At 41.5% G+C, this 16,556-nt stretch overlaps 1 protein-coding gene across 1 annotated transcript in view; it reads right to left on the bottom strand.

The window, feature by feature from the left end:
• Window positions 1-5,095: 5,095 nt before the first annotated feature.
• BLOC1S4 (biogenesis of lysosomal organelles complex 1 subunit 4) overlaps window positions 5,096-16,556 on the bottom strand; it is a 33,364-nt gene continuing 21,903 nt past the window's right edge. The window contains exon 5 of the mRNA XM_073631180.1: window positions 5,096-9,681. Coding sequence (XP_073487281.1) covers window positions 9,592-9,681 — 90 coding nt within the window. The 3' untranslated portion in view covers window positions 5,096-9,591. The remainder of the gene's footprint in view (window positions 9,682-16,556) is intronic.

Raw genomic sequence — 16,556 nt, 5'->3', positions numbered from 1 at the left:
GTGTGCCTCTACAGGTGTCAGTCCCAGTGTTGTCCTTGAATTGTGGTAATTTATCATTTACCTACTGGATAATGTTTACAAATGTACTCTCTTGGATTCAACATGTACAGTGGTACTCATTAATTTACCCAATATATGGTCTTAGATTAACCGCATTGTTTACAATATCCCCTTTCCAAGATGGCACCTGGAGCTTCATTTGCTTTTTAGACACACTGCGCGCGCATCTATTGTTGGCACATGCGCATCGGCAGCTGCTGACGTTCTCAACGCCATGCCTCTCGATGCTGCCACTCCTCCCCCTCCCGTTCGTTCGCCTCCCCCTGGTTCCCTCACTACCCGTCCGCATCATGGCGGTGACGCCAGACGCCGCCGTTGATGGAGGGTGTATAAGAGTGCGATTCTCATACCGCTACATTCTGCTGCAGGCTCTTCACCACAGGGGAGACTTTGTGTCTCTCCCCAAACCCTGTGTCTGCCCGATCTCTACAATTGGTAAGTATCCCTGCACAGTCTTGTTCAACCCACACACAGGTTGTGTTTAGGGCTGCATGGCCGATTAGTGTCCTTTTTGCTGTTTTTTGGTCTCTTAGGAACGACTTTAAACTTCACTGTCTGAACTTCATATGCATGACTCCCAGATGATGAAGTAGGGCCCCCTAGTGGATTCTGATCAATATATCGTCTCATTATCTATGAGGTGGTTGTTGTGCCTTTTGCACAAAGATTTTTTGATTCTACTAAAGGTACTTTCCACTCTCCACCACAATGATCAGTATGGTTGCCCTCCTAAACTCATTAATCTTTAAATACATTTTCCTACCCTTTATTTATTTCATTTTTTTCCTTTGCATTAAGGATATACAAACTTACACCCCTCTGTGGCCATAAATGACGGGTACTTCTGATGTGGGATAGATGCAGTTGAAATATTCTATACCATTGATGCCAATTATTGGATTGGATTATTGAATTTAATTTTGCCTCATATGTGCGGCAGCCTGGTAAGAATATAAATATAGCTTTATTATTGTCATTGCTGTTCTATTTGATAAAGGAATACTTTGGATGTTGGTTGAGCTGTATGAATTATTTATCCACATATATATATATATATATATATATACACTATCTGTGAAATGTATTAATTACAACAGTATATCTTATTTTTGTTTTTTATTATCTACAGTATACTTTATCTTATTATATTGCCAAAACTCCTGAGGAAGCTCCGAAGTGAGCGAAACATGTAGAGTGGCTGTTTAGTCAAGTGGTACTTTTCCGATCATTTGTCCATCAGTCAATGTGGCGTCTTTGATATCCAAATATTGTTTTTAAGTGAAAACTGCTCTGTTATATACCTGTTTTAAATGTGTTAAATAAAAATTATTTTTATGGATAAAGTCATACATGTTTTTCTACTATATCTACTTTAATATACAAGCACCTTAAAAGTCCCGGGGGGGGGGGGGGGTTTCAACCCCTTTCCCCCCCCTCTTTTTCTCTCTTTAAAATTATATGGGATGTGCTGCTAAATGCTGCCTATGTCTGCCCTTACTATTTTGTTTGCCTTAGGGGTATCAGAGTAAAGAGGCCTGAATGCAAATGCACACACCACTTTTCACATATTTATTTGTAAACAATTTTGAAAACCATTTATCATTTTCCTTCCACTTCACAATTATGTGCCACTTTGTGTTGGTCTATCACATAAAATCCCAATAAAATACATTTACGGTTTTGGTTGTAACATGACAAAATGAATGAATGTATGAATACTTTTTCAAGGCACTGTAAGTGCAGTAAGAGGTTCTGTATGTTTCTCCAATATAGCCCCAGTTCAGTAATGACTTCTGCAAAGAGCATTGATAGCTACTGTAAAGCCAGGGCAACAGGGAAATACAAAAGTAATTTCTGCATTTCCCTGTCACCTATTGTTGCTTTTGATTGAGCTTCATTTAGTAAGGTAGTTACATAGTTGGTAAGGTTGAATAAAGACAACAGTGCAACCTGTGTAGGTGTGTGTGTAAAAATAATTTCCCATATCCCACTATATTGTTTTCGCTAAGATGCATGTCCAAGAGTCTTTTAAAACTATCCATACTTCCTGCTGACACCACCGATTGTGGAAGCGAGTTCCACATCCTTACTGCCCTGACAGTGAAAAACCCCCTACGCAGCTTAAGGTTAAACCACTTCTCTTCCAGTCTGATCTTATGGCTCTGTGTCCTCCTACACTTCCTGGGATTGAGAAATTTCATACTTACACTGGGATCCCCATTGAGATATTTGTATATCGCAATCAAATCTCCTCTCAAGTGTCTCTTCTCACAAATTTAGCGCTTGTAGTCGTTCCTCCTAATTGAGGTCCTCCAGTCTCCATATTAATTTAGTTGCCCTTCTCTGGACTCTCTCCAGTTCCAGCACATCCTTTCTGAGGATTGGTGACGGAATACTCTAGATGTGGCCGAACCAGAGTTTTATAAAGTGGCAGAATAATCATCTTATTTATTGAAGTAAATTCCTTTTTTAATGCATGCTAATATTCTAGTGGTTTTGGTAGCCGCTGCTTGACACTTCATGCTGTTTATCAGTCTGTCTTCTACTAGGACCCCTAGATCCTTCTAGAAGCCCCTAGGGTTTCTCCCCCTAAAAAGTAACTTGTGTTTATATTTTTCCCCCCCAAGTGCATTGCCTTAAATTTACCAGTGTTAAACTTAATTTGCCATGCAGTAGCCCATTCCAATAATTTATTCAGATCCTCATGTAAAGTTTCTATATCCTGCTGTGTTGTTATTGACCTGCATATTTTTGTGTCATCAGCAAACACTGAGATGGAGCCATTTATCCTGCCCTCTATATCATCTATAAATAAATTAAACAGAATTGGTCCCAGGACAGAGCCTTTGGGTACCCCACTAACCACTCTGAGTATACGTTATTTATCACAACCCTTTGGACACGCCCCGTAACCAGTTTTCTATCCAGGTACCCACCTTGTGGCCCATGCCTACAGACCTCAGCTTGTTGATTAAGCGTTTGTGGGTGACTGTATCAAATGCTTTTGCAAAATCCAGATACACCACATCCACTGACTTACCCTTGTCCAGATGGCAGCTCACTTCTTTATAGAAGGTTAATAGGTTGGTTTGGCAAGAGCGTCCTTTCGTAAAACCGTGCTGATTACTGTTAATGATGCTGTTGTTCAGCTTCATACCTACCTTAGCTGCCTTTCTTGTCACATTACTATGGCAGTTTGTTTCCTGTTTTCTCGAAGCAGATGGGATAAGTGTGTGTATATACAGTGGGGACGGAAAGTATTCAGACCCCCTTAAATTTTTCACTCTTACTTATACTGCAGCCATTTGCTAAAATCATTTAAGTTCATTTTTTTCCTCATTAATGTACATAAAGCATCCCATTTTGACAGAAAAACACAAAATTGTTGACATTTTTGCAGATTTATTAAAAAAGAAAAAATGAAATATCATATGGTCCTAAGTATTCAGACCCTTTGCTCGGTATTTAGTAGAAGCACCCTTTTGATCTAATACAGAGTCTTTTTGGGAAAGATGCAATAAGTTTTTCACACCTGGATTTGGGGATCCTCTGCCATTCCTCCTTGCAGATCCTCTCCAGTTCTGTCAGGTTGGATGGTAAACGTTGGTGGACAGCCATTTTTAGGTCTCTCCAGAGATGCTCAATTGGGTTTAAGTCAGGACTCTGGCTGGGCCATTCAAGAACAGTCACAGAGTTGTTGTGAAGCCACTCCTTCGTTATTTTAGCTGTGTGCTTAGGGTCATTGTCTTGTTGGAAGGTAAACCTTTGGCCCAGTCTGAGGTCCTGAGCACTCTGGAAAAGGTTTTCATCCAGGATATCCCTGTACTTGGCCTCATTCATCTTTCCCTCAATTGCAACCAGTCGTCCTATCCCTGCAGCTGAAAAACACCCCCACAGCATGATGCTGCCACCACCATGCTTCACTGTTGGGACTGTATTGGACAGGTGATGAGCAGTGCCTGGTTTTCTCCACACATACCGCTTAGAATTAAGGCCAAAAAGTTCTATCTTGGTCTCATCAGAACAAAGAATCTTATTTCTCACCATCTTGGAGTCCTTCAGGTGTTCTTTAGCAAACTCCATGTGGGCTTTCATGCGTTTTGCACTGAGGAGAGGCTTCCATTGGGCCATTCTGCCATAAAACTACGACTGGTGGAGGGCTACAGTGATGGTTGACTTTCTACAACTTTTTCCCATCTCCTGACTGCATCTCTGGAGCTCAGCCTCAGTGACCTTTGGGTTCTTCTTTACCTCTCTCACCAAGGCTCTTCTCCCCCGATAGCTCAGTTTGGCCGGACGGCCAGATGTAGGAAGGGTTCTGGTCATCCCAAACGTCTTCCATTTAAGGATTATGGAGGCCACTGTGCTCTTAGGAACCTTAAGTGCAGCAGAATTTTTTTTGTAACCTTGGCCAGATTTGTGCCTTGCCACAATTCTGTCTCTGAGCTCTTCAGGCAGTTCCTTTGACCTCATTATTCTCATTTGCTTTGACATGCACTGTGAGCTGTAAGGTCTTATATAGACAGGTGTGTGGCTTTCCTAATCAAGTCCAATCAGTATAATCAAACACAGCTGGACTCAAATGAAGGTGTAGAACCATCTCAAGGTTGATCAGAAGAAATGGACAGCACCTGAGTTAATATATGAGTGTCACAGCAAAGGGTCTGAATACTTAGGACCATGTGATATTTCAGTTTTTCTTTTTTAATAAATCTGCAAAAATGTCAACAATTCTGTGTTTTTCTGTCAATATGGGGTGCTGTGTGTACATTAATGAGGAAAAAAAATGAACTTAAATGATTTTAGCAAATGGCTACAATATAACAAAGAGTCAAAAATGTAAAATGTAAGGAGGTCTGAATACTTTCCGTCCCCACTGTGTGTATATATATATATATATATATATATATATATATATATATATATATATATATATATATATATATTTAGCATGATGATCAAACCACATCTAAAAAGGCAACCTACTGTACAATTTGTTTGACATGACACAAAAAATACCAGCACTACATGCTAATAACTATTGCATTGTTTATTTTGTATACAAAGTAAAAAAAATCTGTAGAATTACAACGCTGGAAGCCCCAACACAAAAACATGAATGAACTTATATATGCATATATCTTAAAGAGCCACTTTATCCAAAACAAGTATTTCTGTATTGGCAAATGCTGGAGCACTAAGTCACCTGTCAAATTCTTATATCTTTGTTGGGAATTTACCAAACTCCCAAGTGGTTATGATCAGAGTCAGTAAATGACAGGCTGGAGTACCTAAAATATGTCAGAAGGCAGCTGCCTTAACCCCCTAAACGCTACTTATAACTAAAATATCACTTTTGGCTGAACCCCATAAACTTGTCACAAACTAAAGCAGTTCAGCAATCATTGACATTTTTCATACAAATCAGACATGTCCCTGTGCCTCACCTTCTAGTTGGTCAAAGGGGCTTTCACATTATGGACTGAGAAACAGGCTTGGGACAGAGTGAGGCCCAGTATAACATTTAATGGTCAAATTTGTATACAACTTCATTTGTCTATATAGCTGGCCCTATTAATGATTTTGAAATGCAATTTTTCCAAACACATGCTCAGCTTGATTTGCCAGTATTGTGGCGGGTTTACTTTAAAACAGTAACTCCAAGCCAGTAGTTCATGAGGCACGCATGTGGGCTAAACTACCTGTAATGCTAGTGCCAGTTGCTCAGTCACTATGAAGTGCTTTACATGCTTCACTGAACATTCTGTAACTATGAATATTCATTCTTCCTCTTGATTACAGAACAAAGCAGAAACTGCATTATTCATAAGATTACATAAAAAAAAGGCATATTCAAATTCTCCCACTATTGCCAGGCTCATGTAACCAACTACTGCCTACATTGTGGATTTCACTTCCTATAAAGCACTGCACTGCTTATCCTCTTTCTTAACAAGTGTTAGGGCCCTTTCACATCCAATGCAGTTGGATGCATTTTGAACTGCACTCCAACTCCATAGACAGCCCAAAATCAAGGTAATCCTATGGTCATAGTTCACATCATTGCAGTGCAGTTCAACGCAGTTAAAAAAAAGTAGAGCATGCTGCATTTTTCCGGACCGCAAATGCAGGTAACAGGCTACAAACGCACTTCAAATGCATTGCACTGCACCCCTTTAAGCCAAGCCCAAAAACGTATGGAAAAATGCCATGCACTCAGCACAAAATGCATGAAAAACGCATTTAAGCAGGCGTCAAGTGTGCAGCAAGCATGCATCAGGTGCGCTTCAAAATGCATGTAAACATGCAGTTAAAAACATGGAGTTATGTGCAGTTTCTGGTATGAACGGGCCCTTACAGCTGAGAATGAGCCTTGGCCATAGTGTATACAGAGGTAGAGTTGCAAATATACAGGGGTATACAGGGGTCTAGATGCAAATCTTTACCTGACCCATTAAATCAAATTCATAAAGCTCTAAGAAGGCATAAGGATTTTTTGCCATGCAACAAATTTTCAAATGGGATTGGACACTTACAGCTTAATCTTGGTGTGTCAGCTTTGTGAAATAGGCCTTTGTATCAGTAGTATCATGAACTGTGATTGACAAGCTGACCAAGGACCTCTATTTTTTAATTAAAAATTAAATTCCCTCTTAAAGCGGAGTTCCACTCAAAAGTGGAACTTCCGCTTTAAGCACTCCTGACCCCCTAACATGCCACATTTGGCATGTAATTTTTTTTTGGGGGGGGGGGGGGGGGCGGGTACCTAGTTTTGACAGGTACCCAGCTCCCACTTCCACTCGGGCCACTCAGGCGGCCCCTCCCTCCCTGCAATTTTCTGGGACGCGCCACAGGTCCCAGAAGATTATTCGGCTATTCAAGACACGCCGTGCGACTTGCAAATGCGCAGTGCGTGCACCCGGCTGTGAAGCCACAAGCTGTCACAGCCAGGTGCCCACAGTAGTGATGCTAGTGCCGCGAAGAGGCGGGGGAGAGAACCGAGGGTTCGGGCGGCCGCATCGCTGGACCGTGGGACAGGTGAGTGTGTGTTTATTATTATTATTTAATTATTTAAACTTTTTGTAGCTGTTGACTTTTAATAAACACAGAAACGACTGGAACTCTGCTTTAAGTTTTGTTTTCCAACACAAAATGGTCACATTATACATGTTGTTAGCTACACAGAAGTAAAACAAGATATTTACACACTAAAGACCAATTTGGTATTGCTATCTGCAGCCTTGATAGACAGAATACTATGATGCACCTGACTACCGCCGTCATGCCAGAACTACAGGGTGACTATAAGCCACTATATATATAAGAAAGATAAACAAAATAATGTGCTATCTTTATAGTTATTGCATGGGTTGAACAGAACCATTGAACAGTATGTTGTGTAGAAAGAAAATCAATGTGCTGCTGTTCCATAGACCACAACATACATGCCTCACCACCTATCAAATGTTTAGGGAGAGCAATCTTTTCTCAAAAACACTGCTTCCAACAGTGACTGCAGATAAATACTAATATGGTAGGTGTAGACCAGGGGTGTCCAACCTGCGGCCCCAGAGAGTTTAGCATTCTGTCTGGGCCTGTCTGGAAGGACGCCGGGGATGTTGTGTAAGCACAACAGCCACAGCAGCCGACACAGACAAGCCTGACCCATGTAACACCTGAGAGGCCGTACAAACAGACATGCCAGGCAAATGCATGTCTGGAGAGATGCCGGGGCTGCCATGTTTGCAATAGCACGGGAAGAAGGTAATAACATGCTGCATGGCCAGATCTAGGGGAGTGCTGGGGTGGGCAGCCCCCCTTAAAATACAGCACATACATGAGCTTCAATCACACTAGCAATTAGGGTCAATGCGAATTGTAGAGGCAGTTCCTCCTGCGGATCTCAGCGGGTAGGTGCGGCTGCCGGCCCCACTCACTATAATGACAATTCACCGGCAGCCGCACCTATTCGCGGCTCTACACAACAAGCAATTACCTGCGTTGATCACTGCATGATGCACTTTGTCTGGCTGTGCAGAGAGCCATGAATAGCTGCAGGAGGAACTGCTCTTCAGCTCTCCTTATTGTTGGTGTATTTGATGTGCGGCTCAAGACAATTTCTCTTCTTCCATAGTGGACCAGGAAGGTCAAAAGGATGGACACCCCTGGTGTAGACAGATTGCCGACACACACCAAACATGCCCCCCTGAACAATTTTCTAAACAATAGAACTGCTGGGGGAGCAAGAGCGATGTTTAATAAAGCAGTGTTCAGTTGGGTGGTTTGGACCACTGGAGAGCAAAGCCACTGCTTTTGTACGAGTCACGGTCCTTCTCTCCTGTGTGCTGGAAGAATGGGGTTTTTGAACCCTACTCAGCACTTAGCTGATTAAAAAAAAAAAAAAAAGTTCTATATCTATATATAAATACAGATATCTATATATAGATATAGATATATATCTATATATGACATATTATACTACTGCGTATGCAGCCTGACTGTAATACAGCAATAAATGAAGAGGGGTCAACTGAAAGTTACTATATTTCAATTTGTGCATATTGTCCTGGCTTAAAGGGGTTGTAAAGGCAGGTGTTTTTTTATCGTAATGCATTCTATGCATTAAGATAAAAAGCCTTCTGTGTGCAGCAGCCCCCTCAGCCCCCCTAACACTTAATTGAGGTCCCTCTCTGTCCAGTGATGTCTAAGAGTGCCTCAGCCATCCCAGATTCTCCTTTTGGATTGGCTGAGACATAGCAGTGGCGCTAATTGGCTTCTGTTGCTGTCAAAGTCAGCTAGCCAATCAGGGGAGAGAGGGGGCGGGGCAGGGCCGGGGGGTTGGTGTCTGAATAGACACAGGGAGCTGTGACTCAGCTTGGGTGCCCCCATAGAAAGCTGGTTGCTGTGGGGGCACTGAACAGGAGGGAGGGGTAAGGGGCACCGAAGAGGGCCCTGAGAAGAAGAGGATCCAGGCTGCTCTGTAAAAATCCACTGCAACAGAGCAGGTAAGTATAACATATTATTTTTATAGGGGAAAAAAACGAGCCTTTACAAATGCCTTTAAGTTGAAAAGAGCAGTTTTTTGAATAGGGCTCCAAGTTCTACATAAGCACAGAATAGTACAAGCATATTTACCAGAGGTAAACACTTAAGTGGCAATGTAGTTACAATACAGTGCAATACTGCTCTGTAGTAGCTATATGAAAATGGCATCAACAAATGTATTATTTTTGCTTTACAAAGAGACATCAGTAAGAATGTCCATTGATTCAATGCACAAAAAACTTGCATAGAATTATACCCAAATTTTGTGTGGGTTCTTAAACGAGTCATGGTGCAGTTCCAACACCATAAAGTAACTCAATGGCGGCTCTAAAAAATTATTTCAAATTCTAGAACAGAATGATGAAAAGCTTGGCTGGAAGACTTGATAATATTTCTTAGTGTAAAATTAATCTGACATCTTGTAGAAAGTGCAGAACTTTATTGTCCATGGCAGTGTCTAGAATTCAGATTCTACAATAGCACTGGTCAGCTGGAAGTTGGAAAGAAATCTTCAGTCTTGAACACTGTTGGAGGCTCATGTCGGACTTGCTGTGTCCTTGGGGATGCTGCTGCTTTCTGAAAAGAGAAACATATATTATATACACATATACACACACACGCACATACACATACACACATACACACATACATACACACACACACACACACACAACACAGTATCTCACAAAAGTGAGTACACACCTCACATTTTTGTAAATATTTTATTATATCATTTCTTGTAAAGTAGTTAGTGTACAGCTTGTATAACAGTGTAAATTTGCTGTCCCCTCAAAATAACTCAACACACAGCCATTAATATCTAAACCGCTGGCAACAAAAGTGAGTACACGCCTAAGTGAAAATGTCCAAATTGGGCCCAATTAGCCATTTACCCTCCCCAGTGTCATGTGACTCATTAGTGTTACAAGGGAACAGGTGTGTTAAATTTGGCGTTATCGCTCTCACTCTCACATACTGGTCACTGGAAGTTCAACATGGCATCTCATGGCAAAGAACTCTCTGAGGATCTGAAAAAAAGAATTGTTGCTCTACAGAAAGATGGCCTAGGCTATAAGAAGATTGCCAAGACCCTGAAACTGAGCTGCAGCACGGTGGCCAAGACCATACAGCGGTTTAACCGGACAGGCTCCACTCAGAACAGGCCTCGGCATGGTCGACCAAAGAAGTTGAGTGCATGTGATCAGCGTCATATGCAGAGGTTGTCTTTGGGAAATAGATATATGAGTGCTGACAGCATTGCTGCAGAGGTTGAATAGTTGGGGGGTCAGCCTGTCAGTGCTTAGACCGCTACGCCGCACACGGCATCAAATTGGTCTGCGTGGCTGACGTCCCAGAAAGAAGCCTATTCTAAAGATGATGCGCAAGAAAGCCCACAAACAGCTTGCTGAAGACAAGAAAACTAAGGACATGGATTGCTGGAACCACGTCCTGTGGTCTGATGAGACCAAGATAAGCTTATTTGGATCAGATGCTGTCAAGCGCGTGTGGCGGCAACCAGGTGAGGACTACACAGACAAGTGTGTCTTGCCTACAGTCAAGCATGGTAGGGGTAAAGAAGCTAAGGGTTTTATTATCTTTGCTAATTACATTTTAAATACAATATGCCACGAAAAGTATGTAACTTTTCATATTGTTATCAATAAAAAGAAACTAAAAAAAAAAAAAAAAAAGGGTAGAAGTGACTGACTGGCTAAGCATGTCTCCAGACATAAACCCTATTGAGCATCTGTGAGGCATCCTCAAATGAAAGGTGGAGGAGCGCAAGGTCTCTAACATCCACCAGCTCCGTGATGTCGTCATGGAAGAGTGGAAGAGGACTCCAGGGGCAACCTGTGAAGCTCTAGTGAACTCAATGCCCAAGAGGGTTAAGGCAGTGCTGGAAAATAATGGTGGCCACACAAAATATTGACACTTTTGACCAATTTGGACATTTTCACTTAGGGGTGTACTCACTTTTGTTGCCAGTGGTTTAGACATCAATGGCTGTGTGTTGAGTTATTTTGAGGGGACAGCAAATTGTTATACAAGCTGTACACTCACTACTTTACGTTGCAGCAAAGTGTCATTTCTTCAGTGTTGTCAGATGAAAAGATATAATAAAATATTTTCATAAATGTGTACTCACTTTTGTGACATACTGTATATATTCATATATTCTCTCTCTATCTCTTTTCACTCTTTGTTATATTGCAGCCATTTGCTAAAATCATTTAAGTTAATTTTTTTCCTCATTAATGTACACACAGCACCTCATATTGACAGAAAAACACAGAATTTTTGACATTTTTGCAGATTTATTAAAAAAGAAAAACTGAAATATCACATGGTCCTAAGTATTCAGACCCTTTGCTGTGACACTCATATATTTAACTCAGGTGCTGTCCATTTCTTCTAATCATCCTTGAGATGGTTCTACACCTTCATTTGAATCCAGCTGTGTTTGATTATACTGATTGGACTTTATTAGGAAAGCCACACACCTGTCTATATCAGACCTTATAGCTCACAGTGCATGTCAGAGCAAATGAGAATCATGAAGTCAAAGGAACTGCCTGAAGAGCTCAGAGACAGAATTGTGGCAAGGCACAGATCTGGCCAAGGTTACAAAAACATTTCTGCTGCACTTAAGGTTCCTAAGAGCACAGTGGCCTCCATAATCCTTAAATGGAAGACGTTTGGGACGACCAGAACCCTTCCTAGAGCTGGCCGTCCGGCCAAACTGAGCTATTGGGGGAGAAGAGTCTTGGTGAGAGAGGTAAAGAACAACCCAAAGATCACTGTGGCTGAGCTCCAGAGATGCAGTCAGGAGATGGGAGAAAGTTGTAGAAAGTCAACCATCACTGCAGCCCTCCACCAGTTGGGGCTTTATGGCAGAGTGGCCGGACAGGAGCCTCTCCTCAGTGCAAGACACATGAAAGCCCGCATGGAATTTGCTAATAAACTCCTGAAGGACTCCAAGATGGTGAGAAATAAAATTCTTTGGTCTGATGAGACCAAGATAGAACTATTTGGCCTTAATGCTAAGTGGTATGTGTGGAGAAAACCAGGCACTGCTTATCTGTCCAATACAGTCCCAACAGTGAAGCATGGTGGTGGCAGCATCATGCTGTGGGGTATTTTTCATCTGCAGGGACAGGACGACTGGTTGGAAAGATGAATGCGGCCAAGTACAGGGATATCCTGGATGGAAACCTTCTCCAGAGTGCTCAGGACCTCAGACTGGGCCGAAGGTTTACCTTCCAACAAGACAATGACCCTAAGCACACAGCTAAAATAACGAAGGAGTGGCTTCACAACAACTCTGTGACTGTTCTTGAATGGCCCAGCCAGAGCCCTGACTTAAACCCAATTGAGCATCTCTGGAGAGACCTAAAAATGGCTGTCCACCAACCTTTACTATCCAACCTGACAGAACTGGAGAGGATCTGAAGGAGGAATGGCAGAGGATCCCCAAATCCAGGTGTGAAAAACTTGTTGCATCTTTCCCAAAAAGACTCATGGCTGTATTAGATCAAAAGGGTGCTTCTACTAAATACTGAGCAAAGGGTGTGAATACTTAGGACCATGTGATATTTCAGTTTTTCTTTTTTAATAAATCTGCAAAAATGTCAACAATTCTGTGTTTTTCTGTCAATATGGGGTGCTGTGTGTACATTAATGAGGAAAAAAAATGAATTTAAATTATTTTAGCAAATGGCTGCAATATAACAAAGAGTGAAAAATTTAAGAGGGTCTGAATACTTTCCTTCCCCACTGTGTATATATATATATATATATTTTCATGTCACAGAACTCAAAGGACATGCAATGCAAATATAACGCCTTCAGACAGGAGAGACCAAAGACAATCTGCCCTTTATGTTTTTGTGTATGCAATATTTATATATATATATATATATATATATATATATATATATATATATATATATATATATATATATATATATATATATATATATATATATATATATATATATATATATATATATACACACACACACACACACACACACACACACACACACACACACACACACACACACATATATATATGCATACATACATACATAAATACATACACACACTTAATTAAATTGATATGAACCATATATGACACTCGTTTATGCCAGTGCCATGGACTATGATTACATTTTTCTGACTACTGCTTGGCATACAATCAAAATAAACATGCTTATCCTTTCACTAGGTGATTGAATAGAAATACAAATGTATTGTGGGGCAGCACAGTGGGTAAATGATTAGCACTTCTGCCTAGCAGCACTAGGGTTCAAATCCCAACCACAGCACTATCTGCCTGGATTTTGCAGGTTTTCCCTGGGTACTCCGGTTTCCTCCCACACTCCAAACACATGCTGGTAGGCCAATTGGGTCCTGTCTAAATTGGCCCCAGTATGTGTATGTATAAATGTAAATTAGAGACCTCAGACTGTAACTCTGAGGGCAGGGACCATTGTGAATGTATTATGTATGTAAAGCGCTATGTAAAGTGACGGCGCTATACAGGTACCTGTAATAACAATTTTCCATGATTGTCTGCTTCCCCACAACAGTGTGCATGCACATAAATGGAAGATGACTGCATAATATGAAGTGCCAGTATACTGCACTGACAGCAATCAAGATCTCTTGTCAGCACAAGGATGTAGCACTGTACTTTGTCCCCTCTTTGAAAATGGTTTGTCTCTTTGTACAAAAAGCAGCTAAAAAGGACAAAGTTTATTTTTAATTCTTCAGGCATCCTGGTACAATGTACTATTTTTGTCTGGTTTCTCACTCAGTGGGTGGCCCTTTCGGCCACCTCCTGGTCGACAGTCTCAGATTAAAAAATCAAATTTGTCGGGCGGAACAATCAAATGCAGCCGTTGTTCAGGTATTTTAACAGTCAGCAGGGTCGGCTGTCAAAACACAATAGCTACAGCAGTAAGAGAATTGTCCATTCACACTGTTAACGCAGAAGGAAGAATTTGTTAGATTTTTTTAATTCAGCCTGCAGGCTAAAGAAAAAAAAATCTAATAGTGTATGGCAAGCCTTAGAAGTAATTGGAAACCAATAGAAGACTTGGCCTAGCTTCAAGCACTAGTGCCATATTATAAACAGCCCCTTAGGCAAATGCTATATTGACAGTCCTCATCTAAAATAATTTTTTTTGTCAGCCTACTTCTTGTGTCACTCTAGTGAATTTGGGATTGCATCCATGCTTATAGTTCTTGAATAGTATATTATACAGGTAATGTAGACATCGTGCATAAAGTAGGGCTATATAAATGTAACTTAAAGGGTTTATTAACCCATATATATAAGACTATGCCAGTTCCTCTATTGGAGGCTGGCATAGCATAGTATGCAAGTAGTTTTCAAAAACGAGCATTCTAAATACTGAATTTGAGCCGTCTTCAGGCTGGTCACATGACTCGCGGATGCTTTACAGTTTCGATGAATGTCTTCTGCGGGAGGGGCCATGATCTCCCTCTAACATCAGCCGGGGAGATCATGTGGCCGCTCGTCTCCTGCGCAGAAGCTCTGTATCATAGCTGTAAAGCGACCGTGAGCCACGTGATCGGCCTGAAGACAGCTCAAATTCAGTATTTAGAACGCTCGTTTTTGAAAACTACTTACATAGTGTGCTATGCTAGCTTCTAAGAGAGGGGCTGGCAGTGATAATTGTAGGTTTTTATTTTACAATAATAGCGGCGGGGACGGGGCTGGAAACAGACACAGAAAGGGAGTTGACAGGCAGGAAGAAAGAGTGAGGGGGGAGAAAGGAGAGCAGAGGGGACAGCAGCGTATGATGCAGGGATGTACTCTGACCACGATGATCAGGGCTGAGCAGCCCTGATTTTTGTGGTCAGCGCAGAGACGGGATACAGGAAGTGCCAGGTTCAGGGGGTTTTTTTACAGTTCAGATGGGGGCAATTACACAGCACAAGCACAGTGCTGTGTAATCTACTTTAACCAGTTCCCGACCGTACGTCGGCAGAATGGCACGGCTGGGCAAATGGGCGTACCCGTACGTCCCTTTGAATTTGCCGCTGTGCCATTGTGTGCACGCCGCCCGGGAGCTCCGTGAGTCGGGTCATGGGTCCCGCGGACTTGATCACCGCGGGGATACCCGTGATCGCCTCAAGGAGAGGACGAACGGGGGGGGATGCTAATGTAAACAAGCATCTACCCATTCTGCCTAGTGACAGTGTCACTGATCTCTGCTCCCTGTGATTGGGAGCAGAGATCAGTGACGTGTCACATGTAGCCACGCCACCCCACAGTTAGTAACAGATCCCTAGGACATACTTAACCCCTCCCTAGCCCACTAGTGGTTAACCCCTTCACTACCAGTGTCATTTACACAGGAATCAGTGTATCTGTATAGCACTGATTGCTGTATAAATGACACTGGTCCCAAAAATGTGTCAAAAATTACCAATGTGTCCACCATAATGTCGCAGTCATGATAAAAATCTCTGATCGCCGCCATTACTAGTAAAAAAAAAAAAAAAAATGAATAAAAATGCCATAAAACTATCCCCTATTTTGTAAACGCTATAACTTTTGCCCAAACCAATCAATAAACGCTTATTGCGATTTTTTTTTTACCAAAAATATGTAGAAGAATACGTATCAGCCTAAACTGAGGGAAGACAATATTTTTGGGGGATATTTATTATAGCAAAAAGTAAAAAATAATGCATTTTTTCAAAATTTTGTTTGGGAGCCACGTCGCATGACCGCGCAATTGTCAGTTAAAGTGACGCAGTGCCGAATCGCAAAAAAACGCACTGGTCAGGAAGGGGGTAAATTCTTCCGGGGCTGAATTGGTTAAGGGACCAGGATCTGTATATATTTTTTGGGGGTTAACAAACACTTTAAAATGTTTCTTAGATAGTAGGCAATACAAAGCAAAAGGTGCTGACTTATCCCAGAAAACAGTTCTTTATTTAAATACGCTGATCATGTACTAATAGTAACGTAATTGAAGAAGAAAAATATCCATTATACACTTTAATAGATGTCATACACTTCTCCTGAGAAGTGCCAATTAAAATATGGTAATAAAGGCAGGACAGGTGGTGTTAAAACCAAGATACTAAAACTAAAAGCCAGAATGAAATAGGATTCACCATAGGAAATCAGATGCCCTCTTCCACAAATAATTAGACTTATCGTCAGTGACCAGGAAGTTTTTTTTCCTTCTCAATCCTTTCTTCCCTTCCCCACTATTGACTTCAATACTTGGGGACCTGTACTTTTTTTTCCTGGAACTGAATCTTCAAGCCTCCACCTGTTGGACCCACTGCTAGATACCAGGAGGTCCTCCAGTTATATTTCCTGTTATTCACCCCTATTCCTCGAAACATTAAACATCCGTTCAACCATACTTCCGCAGACATTTGTGAAACGGCAACCCTGGTAC

Source organism: Aquarana catesbeiana, linkage group LG05 (genome assembly GCF_042186555.1).
Source record: "Aquarana catesbeiana isolate 2022-GZ linkage group LG05, ASM4218655v1, whole genome shotgun sequence".
Lineage (NCBI taxonomy): Eukaryota > Metazoa > Chordata > Amphibia > Anura > Ranidae > Aquarana > Aquarana catesbeiana.
This window is presented reverse-complemented; position numbering and strand designations above follow the sequence as displayed.